General features: G+C 38.7%; 1 protein-coding gene across 5 annotated transcripts in view; it reads left to right on the top strand.

Annotated features, from left to right (window-relative positions):
* LOC133650695 (RNA-binding motif, single-stranded-interacting protein 2-like) overlaps positions 1–18,273 on the top strand; it is a 124,299-nt gene that overhangs the window by 91,733 nt on the left and 14,293 nt on the right. For 4 of the 5 annotated variants that reach the window (XM_062048273.1, XM_062048264.1, XM_062048257.1 and 1 more), the window contains exons 5-12: positions 13,488–13,645; positions 13,739–13,818; positions 13,933–14,042; positions 14,153–14,196; positions 15,523–15,616; positions 15,681–15,773; positions 15,875–15,985; positions 16,079–16,159. In XM_062048273.1, the coding sequence (XP_061904257.1) occupies positions 13,488–13,645; positions 13,739–13,818; positions 13,933–14,042; positions 14,153–14,196; positions 15,523–15,616; positions 15,681–15,773; positions 15,875–15,985; positions 16,079–16,159 (771 nt within the window). The remainder of the gene's footprint in view (positions 1–13,487; positions 13,646–13,738; positions 13,819–13,932; positions 14,043–14,152; positions 14,197–15,522; positions 15,617–15,680; positions 15,774–15,874; positions 15,986–16,078; positions 16,160–18,273) is intronic. The other variant, XM_062048283.1, reaches the window with a different exon arrangement.

Here is an 18,273-nt window from a genome sequence, read left to right as displayed (position 1 = left end):
GTTTGTTCCCTTTTGTTTGTTTTTTGCCAGAGTATTTTAATTAAATCATGTTTTCCCATTCAATGCCTGCCATCATCTCTGCACCTTGGGGTTTGTCACCAACAAACCTTGACAATATACTCTTTATTTCTAGACTTCTAGAGTGTTTGATTATCACATCACTCTAAATGTATAAAAAATAAAGTTCACAAACATAAAGAAGGATCCTAGTGGGCCAGGCCAATATTTCCTTATCTCTAAACTAAAACTGGGGAAATGTGTAGAGTGTTCTGGGCTTCAGACATGATTTTATTTCAGAATTCCTTGAGAGAAAAAACGCCTGGTTAGGCTTTGGTATGTAAAAATAAAGTTAAAGTACGTATTTCGTTTACATCCATGTTGTTATTATGCTGTTTGTTACTTATGTATGTTATGTTGCAGCTATTTAAAATAGTTTTGTCAATTTGTTCTAGCCTGAAATAAGTTGGCCCTTTGAAACATATCTTTGTCTTTGTGTGTTGTATGTAGACCACATTGCTTAGCAGAGTTCAGTGATGCAAATGCATGTCAAGTGGATCAACACATTGTATTATTCTCCAGTGCAATAACAGTACTGAAATGAAGGCTAAAAGGGCATTAAATGGGGCCTTAAAAAAAGAAGTAACTAAATAGTTACTTTTCACAGTAACGCATTACTTTTTGGTGTAAGTAACTGAGTTAGTAACTGAGTTACTTTTGAAATAAAGTAACTAGTAACTGTAACTAGTTACTGGTTTTCAGTAACTAACCCAACACTGCATTTGAGTGCCACCAAATGTCTGCTTGACTTTGATAGCAAGATCATCCATGTAAACCTTGTAGCTGTTATATTGGCACCTGTCTGAGTCAACACACCTCTGACTGGCTGTGTCCACATAATAGGTTGTCGACAAAACCGAAACTGAAACAAACTTTTGACGTTGGCCAGAAACATGAAAGTGGGCGCTAAAAAATAATTTTTGGACTTACAAAGGTTTACATAATTTTCCTCCATTTGTACATATTTTGTATTTTTTATTCTTTCGTTCCCTCTTATTTAACACAGTAGCTGTGGTTATATTGTATGTCTTAACCACAAGCACGAGTACAACCACAAGTGCATGTGCAAAATATTTTTTTTAAATGTGTTAATTGATGTGGTAAAATCCAGGTTACTACTGCCATGCCTTTTATTTTGATGTTTACCTTGTACTGAAGAGGAAGTCACTGTGTGCAAGTATTAATGCTGGGTCTCTCGGCAGTTATGTTCACTGTTAAGCGATAACAATGAGGGTAACACAATACTACAACACATGTCGACATGAACAGACCCGTAAGTAGCTCTTCCTTGTAACCACGGTAGGAGATGAGGAAAGGCCAGTGTGTTGTTCCCTGTATTGTTAATAAACTTACAACATTATGCAGAGGTAAAGTTATCAAAATGTTATAGACCAATTATACAATTTATAGTCACGGTGGAAAGTGCGTTTGCGCGCAATATTTTCTTCTTACCTTATATTGTATATTTTATATAAGATTTCCAGTTCATTTCATTGTCTATTATATCACCAAAAAATGTGGTTTCTTTCACTCTGTCAACGTCTACTCTGTCTTGTTGTATTTGTGTTTGACTTTATCTTTCACTGTTACCAAATAGCATTTTTTTTTTTAGATTCAAAGATGGTCTGTTTTTGTCAAACCATCTCTTTAATTTGTTTATTTGTTGTGTTACTATTTCTATAACAGGTAGCCCCTTGGTGTTTTCTCCTGAACAAAACGCAGCCTAAGTAACTTTGTAACTTTACAAATGTCATTTATACAGAGATTGAACAAATTTGGTCACAGTATTGATCCCTGGAGTACGCCACAAGATATATTTAGCATATATTCGCCTGGCTTCACGTATTGCTTCCTGTTAGTTAAATAGCTTCTCACTCATATCAGGACTAACCCTCTGAAGCAATACTGTACTAATTTGTTAATTACGGTATTAAAATTAATTGTGTCAAATGATTTTTCTAGATCCATAAACACTTCTGCTCCTGCACACTGTTTACCATCTATTGCAGTGGTTTTCAAACTTTGGTACGCAGGCACCATCTAGTGGTACACCAAAGAATCACTAAATTAAAGTACAGTGGTTTATATTTCTATACTCAAACATAGTGTTACTGTTCAAACTGTGTGTAATGTTACAGTGGCCAAACATATTGAATATTATTTTTTTTGGTCATCATGGTGGTATTTGGAGAGCCAAATTTTTTCTGAGGTAGTGCTTGGTGAAAAAAGTGTGAGAACCACTGATCTATTGCGTTGGTAATTTCTTCCATTATTTCGATTAATGCCTAATTGAAGCATAACAATTGTTTGGATTTTACTGATGTCGCGTCCGGCTCACGTCCCGCACATTAAATATGCGTGGTGGTCAAGCTAGCTCTGTTCTCAGTGGCTACTAGGCGCCATTTAGCCATTTTCAAAGAAAAAATGCCATATGCTTGTGTTGTTTTGGGATGTACGAATCGTTCAAATCACAAAAAGGATAAACGTTTCTTCAGGGTTTCTCGGGAGGTAATCAAAAAAGACGGAAGAGTGCAAGATTTTACGAAACAACAACAAGAAAAAGCAGCTCATACTCCAGTCCAAGGGAGCAGAGTCTAAGAATGCAAAAAGTTTGCAGTGACCACTCCATTAAAGGTTTGTTTGATATACTTTTAATGTTGAGTGTTTCCCATTTAAGTGTTATCTTGATATCATTTGTATTTCTTAGGACACATTTTTGCTACGAGTGTTCCGTAAAAGCACCAACTCGGCAAGTTTAAAGGCCTACTGAAAATGAGATTTTCTTATTTAAACGGGGATAGCAGGTCCATTCTATGTGTCATACTTGATCATTTCGCGATATTGCCATATTTTTGCTGAAATGATTTAGTAGAGAACATCGACGATAAAGTTCGCAACTTTTGGTCGCTGATAAAAAAGCCTTGCCTGTACCGGAAGTAGCGTGACGTCACAGGTTGTGGAGCTCCTCACATCTGCACATTGTTTACAATCATGGCCACCAGCAGCGAGAGCGATTCGGACCGAGAAAGTGACGATTACCCCATTAATTTGAGCGAGGATGAAAGATTTGTGGATGAGGAAAGTGAGAGTGAAGGATTAGAGGGCAGTGGAAGCGATTCAGATAGGGAAGATGCTGTGAGAGGCGGATGGGACCTGATATTCAGCTGGGAATGACTAAAACGCCCGTATTGGCATGTGTTGCAATGTTAAGATTTCATCATTGATATATAAACTATCAGACTGCGTGGTCGGTAGTAGTGGGTTTCAGTAGGCCTTTAAATAAACAAATCACACATACTTGTAAACGGCGCGTGCAATAGCAACAACAAACATGGCTGTTGACGCAAAGTTAAATCATGAAATGCAACGTTACCTGAGAAAAAACGATCCATATTTATCCGGGAGAGTCTTGATCTCAATTCCCTTGATCCCGCCACACACAAAGAAGTTTTAGGCCTCCGTGCTTTTATATGTTTTCATTTGTTTTGTTGTGTAGAATGGCGTCTGGAGCACACGATAGTTTGATATGTCTGGGAATGCGACCGACGTATAATCCTTGATATCACTCGACAAATCTTTTTTTGACAAAGTATAGGGATCTTTTCCATTGCATAATTGGATTGTTTTGCTCATACAGTATCTGCCTTTTTAAGGAAACTTTAAGCCTCTTTTTGAGTTTGCGTGCTGTTTGCTGTACAACTGCCATGTTGGCTTTGTTGACCTCCACTGGTTTTCTCTTCCGAGAAGAAGTAACGTGACAGAATGCAAGCAATTAGACGAGAAAATCGCTTGTATCCGGAAAATCCGTAAGCTGGGGCACTCCTAACCCGAGGTACCACTGTATCACTGTATTTACGATGGTGTGTTATAAAGTATGGTATGGCAGTACTGTCGTGCACCTTCCTGCACTGAGGATGTAAGAGTCTGTTGCTGAAGGAGCTACTAAGGAGCCTACATATTGTCATGCACTGTCGTACGACGAATCAGCATAACCACTAGAGCCGAAGCAGATGTCATTTAAATACACATGCTCGGAAGTTATCCATTTGACCAGGTGGCTTTTACCAGTACCCGTTAGCCACTAGCATGTAGCATTCGCTTCATCGTTGAGAAACCAATTGTTGGCCTAGGATCTAATTAATGAGAAAGTACAAACGTTAAATCAAATTTAAAAAGCATCTGAGTAGCTGCTGTGCTCTCTTGGGTTTTGGTGCCTGGACAAGAGTGACTTAGTTTTGTAAATCTATTAATCTGACATGGTGATTAGAAACATGATGTTTTGTGTGATTCACAGCTTTACATAATAGGCGTAGTCATTAGGCGGATGGGAATGACAAGATAAATAATATATTTGGATGATGGAGAAGAGCTGGTTAATCAGCAGACTCATTTATCCTCCTTTCTGTTATCCTGCTTTGACATTAGTCAAGACTCCCACTGCTTCCCCTCCTGTCATTTCCTCCTCCAGTACAAGATATCATTGGAAGCCACCTCATTCATCCCTCCCTCCTCCTTCCTCTCTGCATGTTTTCCCTTCCTCCTTTTTAGCCCAGCCTCTTTGCTCCCGCTTGCCAGGCTTCTGTTGCTGCTCCGTGAACTCTTTAACTTCATGCCTGACTTCCTGTCTGCCTCTGCCGTCTCACACGGTTTCACTTTTCAAGGCGAGCACAACAAAAATTAAGTCTCAAAAATTAAGTCTCAAAAATTAAGTCTCAAAACTTGCGCGGCTGCGGATAATCGCTGCGCTTTAATGCGCACGAAGCTGTCAAGATTTCTTAATTAGATAAGGTTTTTCCGCAGTGTGCAACTTGACAGATTCTTATTTGCATGTGTGAGTACATTAATGAGTGTGGAGTTTTCAAAGTGACAGACGGCCTAAGTCAAGACAGTGAGGCAGCACTAACATGAGTGACAAATTATTCTGGGTTTTTTATCAAACACAGAATGCTGATAAATGTTGTTGCATTTTGGGTTTTATTGCTAAATAAGCTTGATAGGGCAAAGTTTTAATATGACTTGACAGTAAGCACCCTGATGGAATTAAGGGTGCTACAAATAATGTCTCACAGCGCCATTCACTTTCCAGTAAGCATTTTTGTTATATCATCTGGAGTAACAATACTATAAAATTCATGTTTCCTTCAATGAACCGCAGCTCCACGACGGCACTCATGCAACCCAACAACATGCTTGACTGTTGGCAAGACACAATTATCTCGCTAATCAATTTAGTTTCCAGTAGGGCTGCACCGAGTAATTGACTAATTGATTATTTGATTAGAAAAATCTTAGATTTATTAACTGTTGCTTCGATTAATCTTTTAATGAGTGTAACTATTAAAATTGAGAAAAACCGGACAGCGTGGAGTGCCCGGAAATTAAAAAATGCGGACATAGTTTCTACATGGCTGCCACAATATACGCCAGGCCTGGGCAATTATTTTGACTCGGGGGCCACATTTAGAGAAAACAATGTGTCTGAGGGCCGGTATATCTATTTTTAGGAACACTAATACAAAACCTCACAATAATGTCTGATTGAATGCTAAAAACGTTATGACCGCATTAAAAAACGTAATGGAATTTTACATTTTTCTATGAACGATAAAACACTGAATATTGACAAAATATGAACGTCACACCCCCTTTTGATCGACATATTTTACAATCAAGTGAAACGCAACAAAAATGCAACTTACAGTGAAATATGAACGCGAAGGGTACAAAATAAACCCACCGACAATATGATATATCTGATATATCACTAAGCTTTAGAACTTTGTTGTGAAAATCTCGCTTCCCACCCACACTGCTTGGTGCCTCGTCTGAGCTGCTGTGACATAGATTACCATAGTAACTAATTAGATGACCATAGTAACTAATTAGATTACCATTGTAACTAATTAGATTACCATAGTAACTGGCATATCATCCCAAAGCGCAGATTCCAACCATTGAAATGCTTTGTATAGTTGAAGACTTACGGTCATTAGAAAACATCACTGCACATCATAATGGCAGCAACACTTTCCATCTTAAAGATTTAAAAAAATTATTTGGGAATGTCCGGCGGGCCAGATTGAAAAGCTCAACGGGCCGCATGCGGCCCCCGGGCCTTAATTTGCCCAGGTCTGATATACGCACACGAGAGCGGTGGTGTGTGGGTGCCATGATTAGTCACTACGTTTCCATGCACCAAATTAGTCTGATTTCTCAAATACCGTATTTTTCGGACTATAAGTCGCAGTTTTTTTCATAGGAGCGACTTATGTGTGAAATTATTAACACATTACCGTAAAATATCAAATAATATTGTTTAGCTCATTCACGTAAGAGATTAGACGTATAAGATTTCATGGGATTTAGCGATTAGGAGTGACAGATTGTTTGGTAAACGTATAGCATGTTCTATATGTTATAGTTATTTGAATGACTCTTACCATAATATGTTACGTTAACATACCAGGCACGTTCTCAGTTGGTTATTTATGCGTCATATAACGTACACTTATTCAGCCTGTTGTTCACTATTCTTTATTTATTTTAAATTGCCTTTCAAATGTCTATTCTTGGTGTTGGGTTTTATCAAATAAATTTCCCCAAAAAATGCGATTTATACTCCGGAGCGACTTATACTCCGAAAAATACAGTAGTTTTTATTTTTTTATTTTCCCACCCACGTGTGAAGTCCATGTACACTCTCAAATGCGACTTTTGGTCATATGCTATGTGCCTCCCGTACACTTGGGAGCGCTTATTTAATTTTAGCACGGATAACTGAAATACTTTACCGGTTGACCTATGACGTCACACTCGAATTTGCGGATCCTTGCAACTTGTTTTCACTGATATCCGCTGTAATATTGGGACAGATTACAAATATTACGTCTCTAATGGCTATGCTGATGTTAATTAGCAGACATCATCAAGAAATTATTTTGGATTGCACTACAGTCATGACGCTACTACCAAGAATGTATTGGGTTGGATGCAAAGAAAAGCGGCAGAAGAGTTTTTTCAAATACATTTTTGGGCAAAAATTCTGGAAACAAAACTTTTGAATGTCTCAAAGTTTATTCAAAAGGCTCTGTGGATTGATGGAAGGAGTTTTAAATCCGAAGGTAAAGACTGTTCGTGCCCCGACTGATAGTGTTCCAGAGGAAGGTGTCTATTGTTCTGGATTATCTTGCCTGTTGTGCGGAAAGTGAATCAGTTAGTTTACACAAATGCAGCGTGAAGAGGTTTGTGTATGCTTTATTATTCACCTTTAAAATACCTGCTTCATTATCTTTCATCTCATTCGTATTTCGTTCTGGATTCTGAATTAAGACGGCATTTTACATTTTCTTAGCTACCTTCTTAAATAAATCTTTATTTTTCATTCCATCGATGCACTTCATAATGTTTTGTTCTTTTAATTTGTGAAGCAAATAAACAGTTTCCTCTTCATTACAATTGTTGCTATGTTTTTATGGATTGGTATCTGCTTCGGGGTTGTATCCCGCGCGTTGAGACTGGTGCATACACGATACGAAGGGTCATTTTCGGCCACACACACCCCCTCAAGAAATCTGGTTTCCAATTGCATAATCCAGGTGTGTTAGTCTGTCTTTTCAAAAAACGAACACTATCGGATTAAGGTGTTTCCATGGGTTGTAGGAGGCTTATTTAGAGCCAAACTATTTGAGAAATCTGACTAATTTAGTGCATGGACACGAACTGGATGTGGCAGCAAAGAGCGGATATTTAATTTAATTTTGAAAATATTTTATGAAATAACACATATGTATATTTTGTATACTTTTTTCATGGTATGCATGTATTAAAAAAGAATGGAGATTATGGTAGGCAGAAAAATATTTTCCCTAAAATACCTATTAAGGCTATAAAGGAGGCCACGGGGAAGACCCAGGACACGTTGGGAAGACTATGTCTCCCGGCTGGTCTGGGAACGCCTCGGGATCCCCCGGGAAGAGCTGGACGAAGTGACTGGGGAGAGGGAAGTCTGGGCTTCCCTGCTTAGGCTGCTGCCCCCGCGACCCGACCTCGGATAAGCGGAAGAAGATGGATGGATGGATGGCTATAAAGTGTGTTTTACCTAATTATATACATAATCAATAGATTAATCTGTAACGAAAATAATCGATAGCCGCAGCCCGTCTTGTTAGACATTTAGACAATAACGGGTGTGTTGACTCTTTTTAGTGGATTGTACATCTGTACTGCTTTACAAGCTGTACACTGACTACTCTAAAGTGTGTCCACATTTCCTTTATACACAGTATACTGTCTAGAGGTGGGAAAAATGATCGATTATCCTATGAATCACGATTAGAACGTGGGCGATTCATGAATCGATAACAAATGTCCAAATATTGATGAATTACGTATGTTAATAAATAAAGTAATACAGACGGTTCTGAAATGCGGCATTAATGCTAATGTTCTCTTAACCAGTGTTTTTCAACCACTGTGCCGCGGCACACTAGTGTGTCGTGACATACAGTCTGGTGTGCCGTGGGAGATTATCTAATTTCACCTATTTGGGTTAAAAATATTTTTGGCAAACCAGTAATTATAGTCTGCAAATTATGTGTTGTTGTTGAGTGTCGGTGCTGTCTAGAGCCCGGCAGAGTAACCGTGTAATACTCTTTCATATCAGTAGGTGGCAGCAGGTAGCTAATTGCTTTGTAGATGTCGGAAACAGCGGGAGGCAGTGTGCAGGTAAAAAGGTGTCTAATGCTTAACCCACAAATAAACAAAAGGTGAGTGCCCCTAAGAAAAGGCATTGAAGCTCAGGGAAGGCTATGCAGAACGAAACAAAAACCGAACTGGCTACTAAGTAAACAAAAACAGAATGCTGCACGACAGCAAAGACTTACTGTGGAGCAAAGAGGGCGCCCACAATGTACACCCGAACATGACATGACAATTAACAATGTCCCCACAAAGAAGGATAAAAACAACCAAAATATTCTTGATTGCTAAAACAAAGTAGATGTGGGACGTCCTATTGGGGTTGTGAGTTTTTCCTTGCCCTTATGTGGGCTCTGTACCGCGGATGTCGTTGTGGCTTGTGCAGCCCTTTGAGACACTTGTGATTTAGGGCTATATAAATAAACATTGATTGATTGATTGACATATCGCTCAAAGTATTTTGGAATTAGTCAATCCTCCCTCTCACGTCTGCAGCTGGTCCAAAATGCAGCTGCCCGACTTTTAACAAACACAAGAAAAAGAGAGCACATTACTCCTGTTTTAGCCTCCCTCCACTGGCTGCCTGTGTCTTTCAGAGTCCATTTTAAAATGATCTTACTTGTTTTTAAATCCTTACATGGTCTTGCCCCACCTTACCTCTCTGAGCTGCTCCACCTTTATGCCCCCACCCGGTCCCTCAGGTCAGCTGATCAGCTGATCCTGGAGGTACCCAAATCCAAGCGCAAGCTCAGGGGGGACAGAGCTTTCTCTGTTGCGGGCCCCAAACTCTGGAACGATCTCCCACTCCATGTGAGACAGGCCCCTTCTTTGGCTATTTTTAAGACCCTTCTTAAAACCCATTTTTATTCACTGGCTTTTAACCCAGCATGAGACTTTAAACTGTTTTTAACTTTTACCTGTTTTTAACTTTTAACTGCTTTTTATCTAACAAATTGTTCTTAGGGTAATTTTGTATTTGCTTTTTAATGTGTATTTTACTTCTGTTTTAAATTTTATTTTTTAGTCTGTCCTTTGCCTTTATTTCTTTGTGGTGTACAGCCCTTTGTTTTTCAACTGTGGTTGTTTTTAAAGGGCTTTATAAATAAAGTTGGTATGGTATGGTATGGTAAAGTAAGACATGAAACTGCTACAGGAAAATACCAAAAAAAGAGAAAAAGCCACCAAAATAAGAGCACAAGACAAGAACTAAAACACTGCACACAGGAAAAGATAAAAAAAACTCAAAATAAGTCAGGGTGTGATGTGACAGGTGGTGACAGTACACCTACTTTGAGACAAGAGCTATAGTGATGCATGCTTGGTTATGGTTTAAAGTCATATCCAACAATTGTGACAACGACTTTTTACTGTCAACTGAGTTTTGTTTTTTAATGATTTCTGCTGGTGGTGTGCCTCCGGATATTTAAAATGTGCCTTCGCTCAAAAAAGGTTGAAAAACACTGCTCTAAACATTAGTTCTAGGTCTAACCATGGGATAACTATTAGCTAACATTCTTTTAACAGGATGTGTTCACTGAGTTAATGCAGACACACACGGAGGAGGGAGGACAAGCTATGCTAGCCGCGGCGCTAAAGCTATCTTGAATGTGAAGTAGTGAATCAAAAAATAATACATGTGTTGTACACTTCAGTAGAAGGCTTATAGAACTACGTTACAGCAGAGAGTAACCGGACCAAAAGAGACCATTGGCAAGTAGTTTAATAAGTCAGTAAAGACAATAACAACAATACATACCATACATTAGACGACGCACGTCTTTGAGCCGCTGGTTTATGGCGACTGAGGCCAGAGTGTCTGAACATTCTGTGGTTTTAAAAGTACAACAATTAAATCAAGGTTGCCTGCTTGCCTTTAGGGTATTTTATTTATATATTCAATTAACACGCTACTACAGGTCTCACGTATTTAGTCTTTCATATCCATGCTGCGCGCACTACATTAAAAAAAACGGAAATGACACATTACTGCATACATCAGTAGCCAAAGGAGGAATCTTGTAGACAAATGATAATTATTATTCATTAGATGTAATATATTAAGAATATATAATAATTAACAATGTATCAACTATATGCAATATAATAATAATATACTGTATAATATTATAGATGCATAAATAACCGATTTAGAATTAAGAATTTATAATAACAATTTCCCTTGTGTAACATTAAAGTATGTCTAAGTGTAATTGAGTCGTAGCGCCATAATCATAATCGAATCGTGAGGTGACCAAAGATTCCCTCCTTTAATATTGTCCCCCTGGAAAAATGTTTTGTCAAAATAATACTTGCTAAAATGTGACATACTGAAGATATTTTGGCGTTTAGAAATCACAAATACAACCTTGGCGTTAATTGATCTAAACAAGTTTAATTTATTTGTTACCAGACTATTAAAGTACTGTCTAATAAATGTAACACGTGTAATGTCGTCTTTTAACACTAACAAGAGTTACTAGTGACTTCAGTAATTTGACAAATTTGCTAATTTTATGGCTGCAAGATTCTGTCCCAGAATTGTGACCACAATTTGAAATAGCACTGGTTTCTATCGTTATTGACATTACTGTCTGATTGGAAGCCTTGTTAGCAAAGCAGTTGCAATCCTTGTCATTAACTACATCAGACATACAGAAGAGCAAGTTTGGATCACTGTGTTATCTAGCTAGCTAACAGTGATCAAAACATTGCCTCACTGTTAGCTACCTTATTTTTCGGACTATAAGTCGCAGTTTTTTTCATAGTTTGGCCGGGGGTGCGACTTATACTCAGGAGCGACTTATGTGTGAAATTATTAACACATTACTGTAAAATATCAAATAATATTATTTAGCTCATTCACGTAAGAGACTATACCAGGGGTCGGCAACCTTTACCACTCAAAGAGCCATTTTGACCAGTTTCACAAATTAAAGAAAACAATGGGAGCCACAAAACTCTTTTGAAATGTAAAATGAAATAACACTGCATACAAAGTTTTTTTTTGCTTTGTGCTATGTATAAACCAGGGGTTTCAAACACGCAGCCCGCATCTTAATATGAAAATGTAATGTTAGTGCGGACCACGAGTCTTATATGAATAACGCTTGACAGCGTCATACTTGCCAACCCTCCCGATTTTACCTGGAGATCCCCGAAATTTAAGTTCACTTTTCTCTCGAATGTCTGCTGATTTTCACCCAAGCAACAATAATAGCGCCCTCTACAACCAGCATTGACAACGTGCCAGTCCAGGTACATGTTGTATGCAGCTTCTGCTTGCACACGTATGTGACAGCAAGGCGTACTTGGTCCACAGCCATACAGGTTACACTGACGGTGGAAATATAAACAACTTTAACACTCTTACTAATATTCGCCACACTGTGAACCCACACCAAACAAGAATGACAAACACATTTCGGGAGAACATCCGCACTGTAACACAACATAAACACAACAGAACAAATACCCAGAATCCCATGCATCCCTAACTCTTCCGGGCTACATTATACACCCCCGCTACCACCAAACCCCGCCCACCTCAACCGACGCACGGAGGGGAAGGGGGAGGGGTTGATGTGTGGGGGGCAGGGTTGGGGGGGGGGGGGTTTGGTGGATACCAAAGCAAGCAGAAGCTGGATACAATATGTATCTGAACTGGCACGTTGATACTGTTGGCTATAGAGGGCGCTAAATGCTGTGTCAACACAGCATCCTATTATTATAGTTGAGAGGGTGAAAATTGGAGCATACAGGAGATTACAGGGAGAGGCACTAAAATCCGGAAGTCTCCCGGGTAAATCGGGAAGGTTGGCAAGTATGCAGTTGAGCCGCATCAGAATGGTCAAAGAGCCGCATGCGGCTCCGGAGCCGCGGGTTGCCGACCCCTGGACTAGACATATAAGATTTCATCGGATTTTGCGATTAGGAGTGACAGATTGTTTGGTAAACGTAAAATTCTATATGTTATAGTTATTTGAATGACTCTTACCATAATATGTTACGTTAACATACCAGGCACGTTCTCAGTTGGTTATTTATGCCTCATATAACGTACACTTATTCAGCCTGTTGTTCACTACTCTTTATTTATTTTAAATTGCCTTTCAAATGTCTATTCTTGGTGTTGGGTTTTATGATATCAATTACATTTCCCCAAAAAATGCGACTTATACTCCAGTGCGACTTATATATGTCTTTTTCCTTCTTTATTATGCATTTTCGGCCGGTGCGACTTATAGTCCGAAAAATACGGTAGCTAACAAAACTACTAAACCAATTTTCTCAACACCTGGTGAAAGAATGGCTCATTACATTTGGGAAAATCTGGATGAAATTGTTGAAATAGATATTTATTTTCATTTGTGGTTTGAGTCACTTCCATTCTCGAATGCGAATTTTATACTCCTGTTAGTTTTTCATATAATCTCGCATATTCTTCACAAACCAGAGAGTAGACTGCTTACTCAACAGAAAACAGTACAAACCCAACAACAGTTGTCCACATTTTTTCACTTTTATATAATAAATTAATGTTTTAGTGGTATTGTCATGTTTGCGTTATTATCTATAAACCAGGAAGTAGCCTGCTAACATATGATTAAACAAATGAGCGCACATCACTTTTGTTGACAGTCAACGCTTGGAATGGAGTTTTAGAGTGGATTTTTAGGACACTTATGAAGCATTTGAACTCAATGTGATTCTTTTAAACCCCCATTCCTGCACAGCAACAAGAACAGGACCCCACCAACCTGTACATCTCCAACCTGCCAGTGTCCATGGACGAGCAGGAACTGGAAAGCATGCTAAAGTCCTTCGGCCAGGTCATTTCTACACGCATTCTGCGAGATGCCAATGGGACCAGCCGCGGCGTGGGATTTGCCAGGTAGGAGGAAAAAACCCTCTAAAGCCGAAATTTGCTCTTAGCCAATGTGTTTCAGTTGAAGCAGAGCATAAGCCAAAGTTTTCTTCATTCCAGGATGGAGTCTACAGAGAAGTGCGAGGCCATAATTCAGCATTTCAATGGCAAATTCATCAAGACTCCACCGGGAGTGCCAGGTGTGTGGAATGTTTGTTCTTGTATTACAGGACCTCGGTATTGTCATTCACATTTACTTTGGATCACTGTGATCGCTAAATTCTCTTTTCCTATTTGATCTTCTGCTTTCCCAGTGCCCACAGAGCCCTTATTATGTAAGTTTGCAGACGGAGGTCAGAAAAAGAGGCAGAACCAAGGGAAGTACCTCCCCAACGGAAGGCCCTGGGCGAGAGACGGAGAGACTGTAAGTAACTCCCTTCCCCCGCCTTAACTAGAAAGCTTGTGCGTTTGTGAGCTGAATGCGGCGCTGTTTGCATGACCTCACTGGTTATGAATCCTGTATTGTTTTTTCAGGGAGGAATGACGCTTGCGTATGACCCCACAGCCTTACAAAATGGGTGAGTGGTATGCATGAAAACAGTCCCAGCACAGGGAATAGAAAGTAGTAGTAGTAACTCTGGTTGAAGGCTGCCCTCTCCTGGATAGTCCTGTTATGATGAGGTCGGGTTAAGTTTTAGCATGGTTTTAGTTCTTAATACATTGACAATATTAAAGGATACTTAAAGAAATAGGTGAGGCTACATACATAAAATAATTAAAAAAACAATGAAAATGAAACATATAGCTCGGTTGGTAGAGTGGCCGTGCCAGCAACTTGAGGGTTCCAGGTTCGATCCCCGCTCCCGCCATCATAGTCACTGCCGTTGTGTCCTTGGGCAAGACACTTTACCCACCTGCTCCCAGTGCCACCCACACTGGTTTAAATGTAACTTAGATATTGGGTTTCACTATGTAAAGCGCTTTGAGTCACTAGAGAAAAAGCGCTATATAAATATATTTCACTTCACTTTACAAACAATAAATATTGCATATATTTTAAATAAAATAAAGGAAAATAGGTTTTTAAAAAAATATTTGGATTGAGTAATAGGGTTATCACGATACCAGAATTTGAGCAATATTCAATAATAAAGTATGTGCTAATTATAGTAAATAATACATATATTTATTGTTTATACAATTGTCAATCCGTCAAAAACACATTTTAGATAATAAATATATCGATTGTCAGATCTCAGACCAGGACTTTTTTGGCTGTGTTTATGTATATATAATAGATAATAAATACATTTAAGAAAATTACGAATTAAATATGGTACCCCGATCGTCAGTAATATATACATTGTTATATTCTGTAATATTGAAATAAATATACATTTTAAATGTGTTTGGTACAGATGCATAAGACTTATTACTGTACATAATATGTGAATAAAGGACACCAAGGCTTCTGGATAAGATCTAAAAAGGCTAATCCAACATATGCTAAGAAGTTATATAGAAACGCCTGCATCCCATTTTTGTGCTATTGGTGTAGTAGTATTAGTATGACCTTTTTTTTTTCTTTTTTTTTTTACCTTTTGCTGTTTTTTCATTTTTTATGTTTTTTAATATACTTTGTGTAGTTGATTCAAATTAATAATTTGAAGCAATTTCCCCCCCTCATATGTGTGACGCCCAATAGAGAATACCACCATATCTAAAACCGCCATGTGTTAATAGTATCAACTTTAAACTTTTTCTTAGCTTTTTTTTAATCTTTTTTGCTGTATTTTCGTCCTTATATTTGTGTAATGTGCCAAGATAAAAGAAACAAGCTGCACTTTGGAGTCCCCTGACTTATATAAATGGCATTGATTTGTTTGATTCCGTATATTTGGCAGCTTCTACTCCTCGCCGTACAGTCTGGCTCCAAACAGAATGATCGCCCAGACGTCTTTGTCCCCTTACATGCATTCTCCTGTCTCGTCCTACCAGGTGATGTATTTTACTAAATGGACAAAATGATTCTGATAACTAAAATGCACACTATACTACTCAGAGATATATTGCACTAATGTGTAATACACTGTGTGACGTAAAGGTACACAGCCCGTCCTGGATGCACCATCAGTCATACCTCATGCAGCCAGCTGTGAGTAGCTGTCCTTTACCTGCCAATGTTCATTCATGTGGGCTTGTGTGGGTTCTGTTAAGCGTCACCACGGCTCAGGTTCTGTTTTAATGTATCCGCAGGGTGCAGTTCTTACTCCAACAATGGATCACGCCATGTCCATCCAGCCCACGTCCATGATGGGACCTCTCGCCCAGCAGCTAAGCCACCTGTCCCTGGGCAGCACGGGCACAGTCAGTGCACGCAAAAGATGGCTTTTATAACGCTGCACATTGTACTGATAAGTAGTAACACGAAGTTGTGTACTCCTTTCCTCTTTCCCACAGTATATTCCGGCCAACACAACTATGCAGGGGACATACATCCCCCAGTACACCCCAGTGCCTCCCTCCAGTGTCCAAGTAGAGGTGTGCAATTTGTCATTCTCGTCTACATTCATTTACATCAAAAAGTTAAGAATTGGCATAATTATCGTTATCAATTTGATGTTTTACAATAAACTGAGGCAAATTGAGGTACGCTACTTATTTGCAACTAAAGGTGGGCGATTAGACCTAAAATCTATATCACGATAAAAATTGCAGCCTCCTGCCATAACGATATATATATATCTATATATATATATCTATATATAGATATATATATATGTATATACAAACCCCGTTTCCATATGAGTTGGGAAATTGTGTTAGATGTTAATATAAACGGAATACAATGATTTGCAAATCCTTTTCAACCCATATTCAATTGAATGCACTACAAATACAAGATATTTGATGTTCAAACTCATAAACTTTTTTTTTTTTTTTGCAGATAATAATTAACTTAGAATTTCATAGCTGCAACACGTGCCAAAGTAGTTGGGGAAAGGGCATGTTCACCACTGTGTTACATGGCCTTTCCTTTTAACAACAGTCAGTAAACGTTTGAGAACTGAGGAGACACATTGTGGTATTTTAGGCTTCATAATGCGCCACACATTTTCAATGGGAGACAGGTTTGGACTACAGGCAGGCCAGTCTAGTACCCGCACTCTTTTACTATGAAGCCATGTTGATGTAACACGTGGCTTGGCATTGTCTTGCTGAAATAAGCAGGGGCGTCATGGTAACGTTGCTTGGATGGCAACATATGTTGCTCCAAAATCTGTATGTACCTTTCAGCATTAATGGCACCTTCACAGATGTGTAAGTTAACCATGTCTTGGGCACTAATACACCCCCATACCATCACAGATGCTGGCTTTTCAACTTTGCGCCTATAACAATCCGGATGGTTCTTTTCCTCTTTGGTCCGGAGGATACGACGTCCACAGTTTCCAAAAACAATTTGAAATGTGGACTCGTCAGACCACAGAACACTTTTCCACTTTGTATCAGTCCATCTTAGATGAGCTCAGGCCCAGCGAAGCCGACGGCGTTTCTGGGTGTTGTTTATAAACGGTTTTCGCCTTGCATAGGAGAGTTTTAACTTGCACTTACAGATGTAGCGACCAACTGTAGTTACTGACAGTGGGTTTCTGAAGTGTTCCTGAGCCCATGTGGTGATATCCTTTACACACTGATGTCGCTTGTTGATGCAGTACAGCCTGAGGGATCGAAGGTCACGGGCTTATCTGCTTACGTGCAGTGATTTCTCCAGATTCTCTGAACCCTTTGATGATATTACGGACCGTAGAGGGTGAAATCCCTAAATTCCTTGCAATAGCTGGTTGAGAAAGGTTTTTCTTAAACTGTTCAACAATTTGCTCATGCATTTGTTGACAAAGTAGTGACCCTCGCCCCATCCTTGTTTGTGAATGACTGAGCATTTCATGGAATCTACTTTTATACCCAATCATGGCACCCACCTGTTCCCAATTTGCCTGTTCACCTGTGGGATGTTCCAAATAAGTGTTTGATGAGCATTCCTCAACTTTATCAGTATTTATTGCCACCTTTCCCAACTTCTTTGTCACGTGTTGCTGGCATCAAATTCTAAAGTTAATGATTATTTGCAAAAACAATTTTTTTTATCAGTTTGAACATCAAATATGTTGTCTTTGTAGCATATTCAACTGAATATGGGTTGAAAATGATTTGCAAATCGTTGTATTCCGTTTATATTTACATCTAACACAATTTCCCAACTCATATGGAAACGGGGTTTGTATGTATATATATATATATATATATATATATATATATATATATATATATATACTGTATGTATATACTGTATATCACAATATATTATTTGGTATATACACTACCGTTCAAAAGTTTGGGGTCACATTGAAATGTCCTTATTTTTTAAGGAAAAGCACTGTACTTTTCAATGAAGATAACTTTAAACTAGTCTTAACTTTAAAGAAATACACTCTATACATTGCTAATGTAGTAAATGACTATTCTAGCTGCAAATGTCTGGTTTTTGGTGCAATATCTACATAGGTGTATAGAGGCCCATTTTCAGCAACTATCACTCCAGTGTTCTAATGGTACAATGTGTTTGCTCATTGGCTCAGAAGGCTAATTGATGA

Source organism: Entelurus aequoreus, linkage group LG01 (genome assembly GCF_033978785.1).
Source record: "Entelurus aequoreus isolate RoL-2023_Sb linkage group LG01, RoL_Eaeq_v1.1, whole genome shotgun sequence".
NCBI classification, from domain to species: Eukaryota; Metazoa; Chordata; class Actinopteri; order Syngnathiformes; family Syngnathidae; genus Entelurus; species Entelurus aequoreus.
Note: the sequence above shows the minus strand (reverse complement) of the source record. Positions and strands in the feature narration are given on the sequence as shown.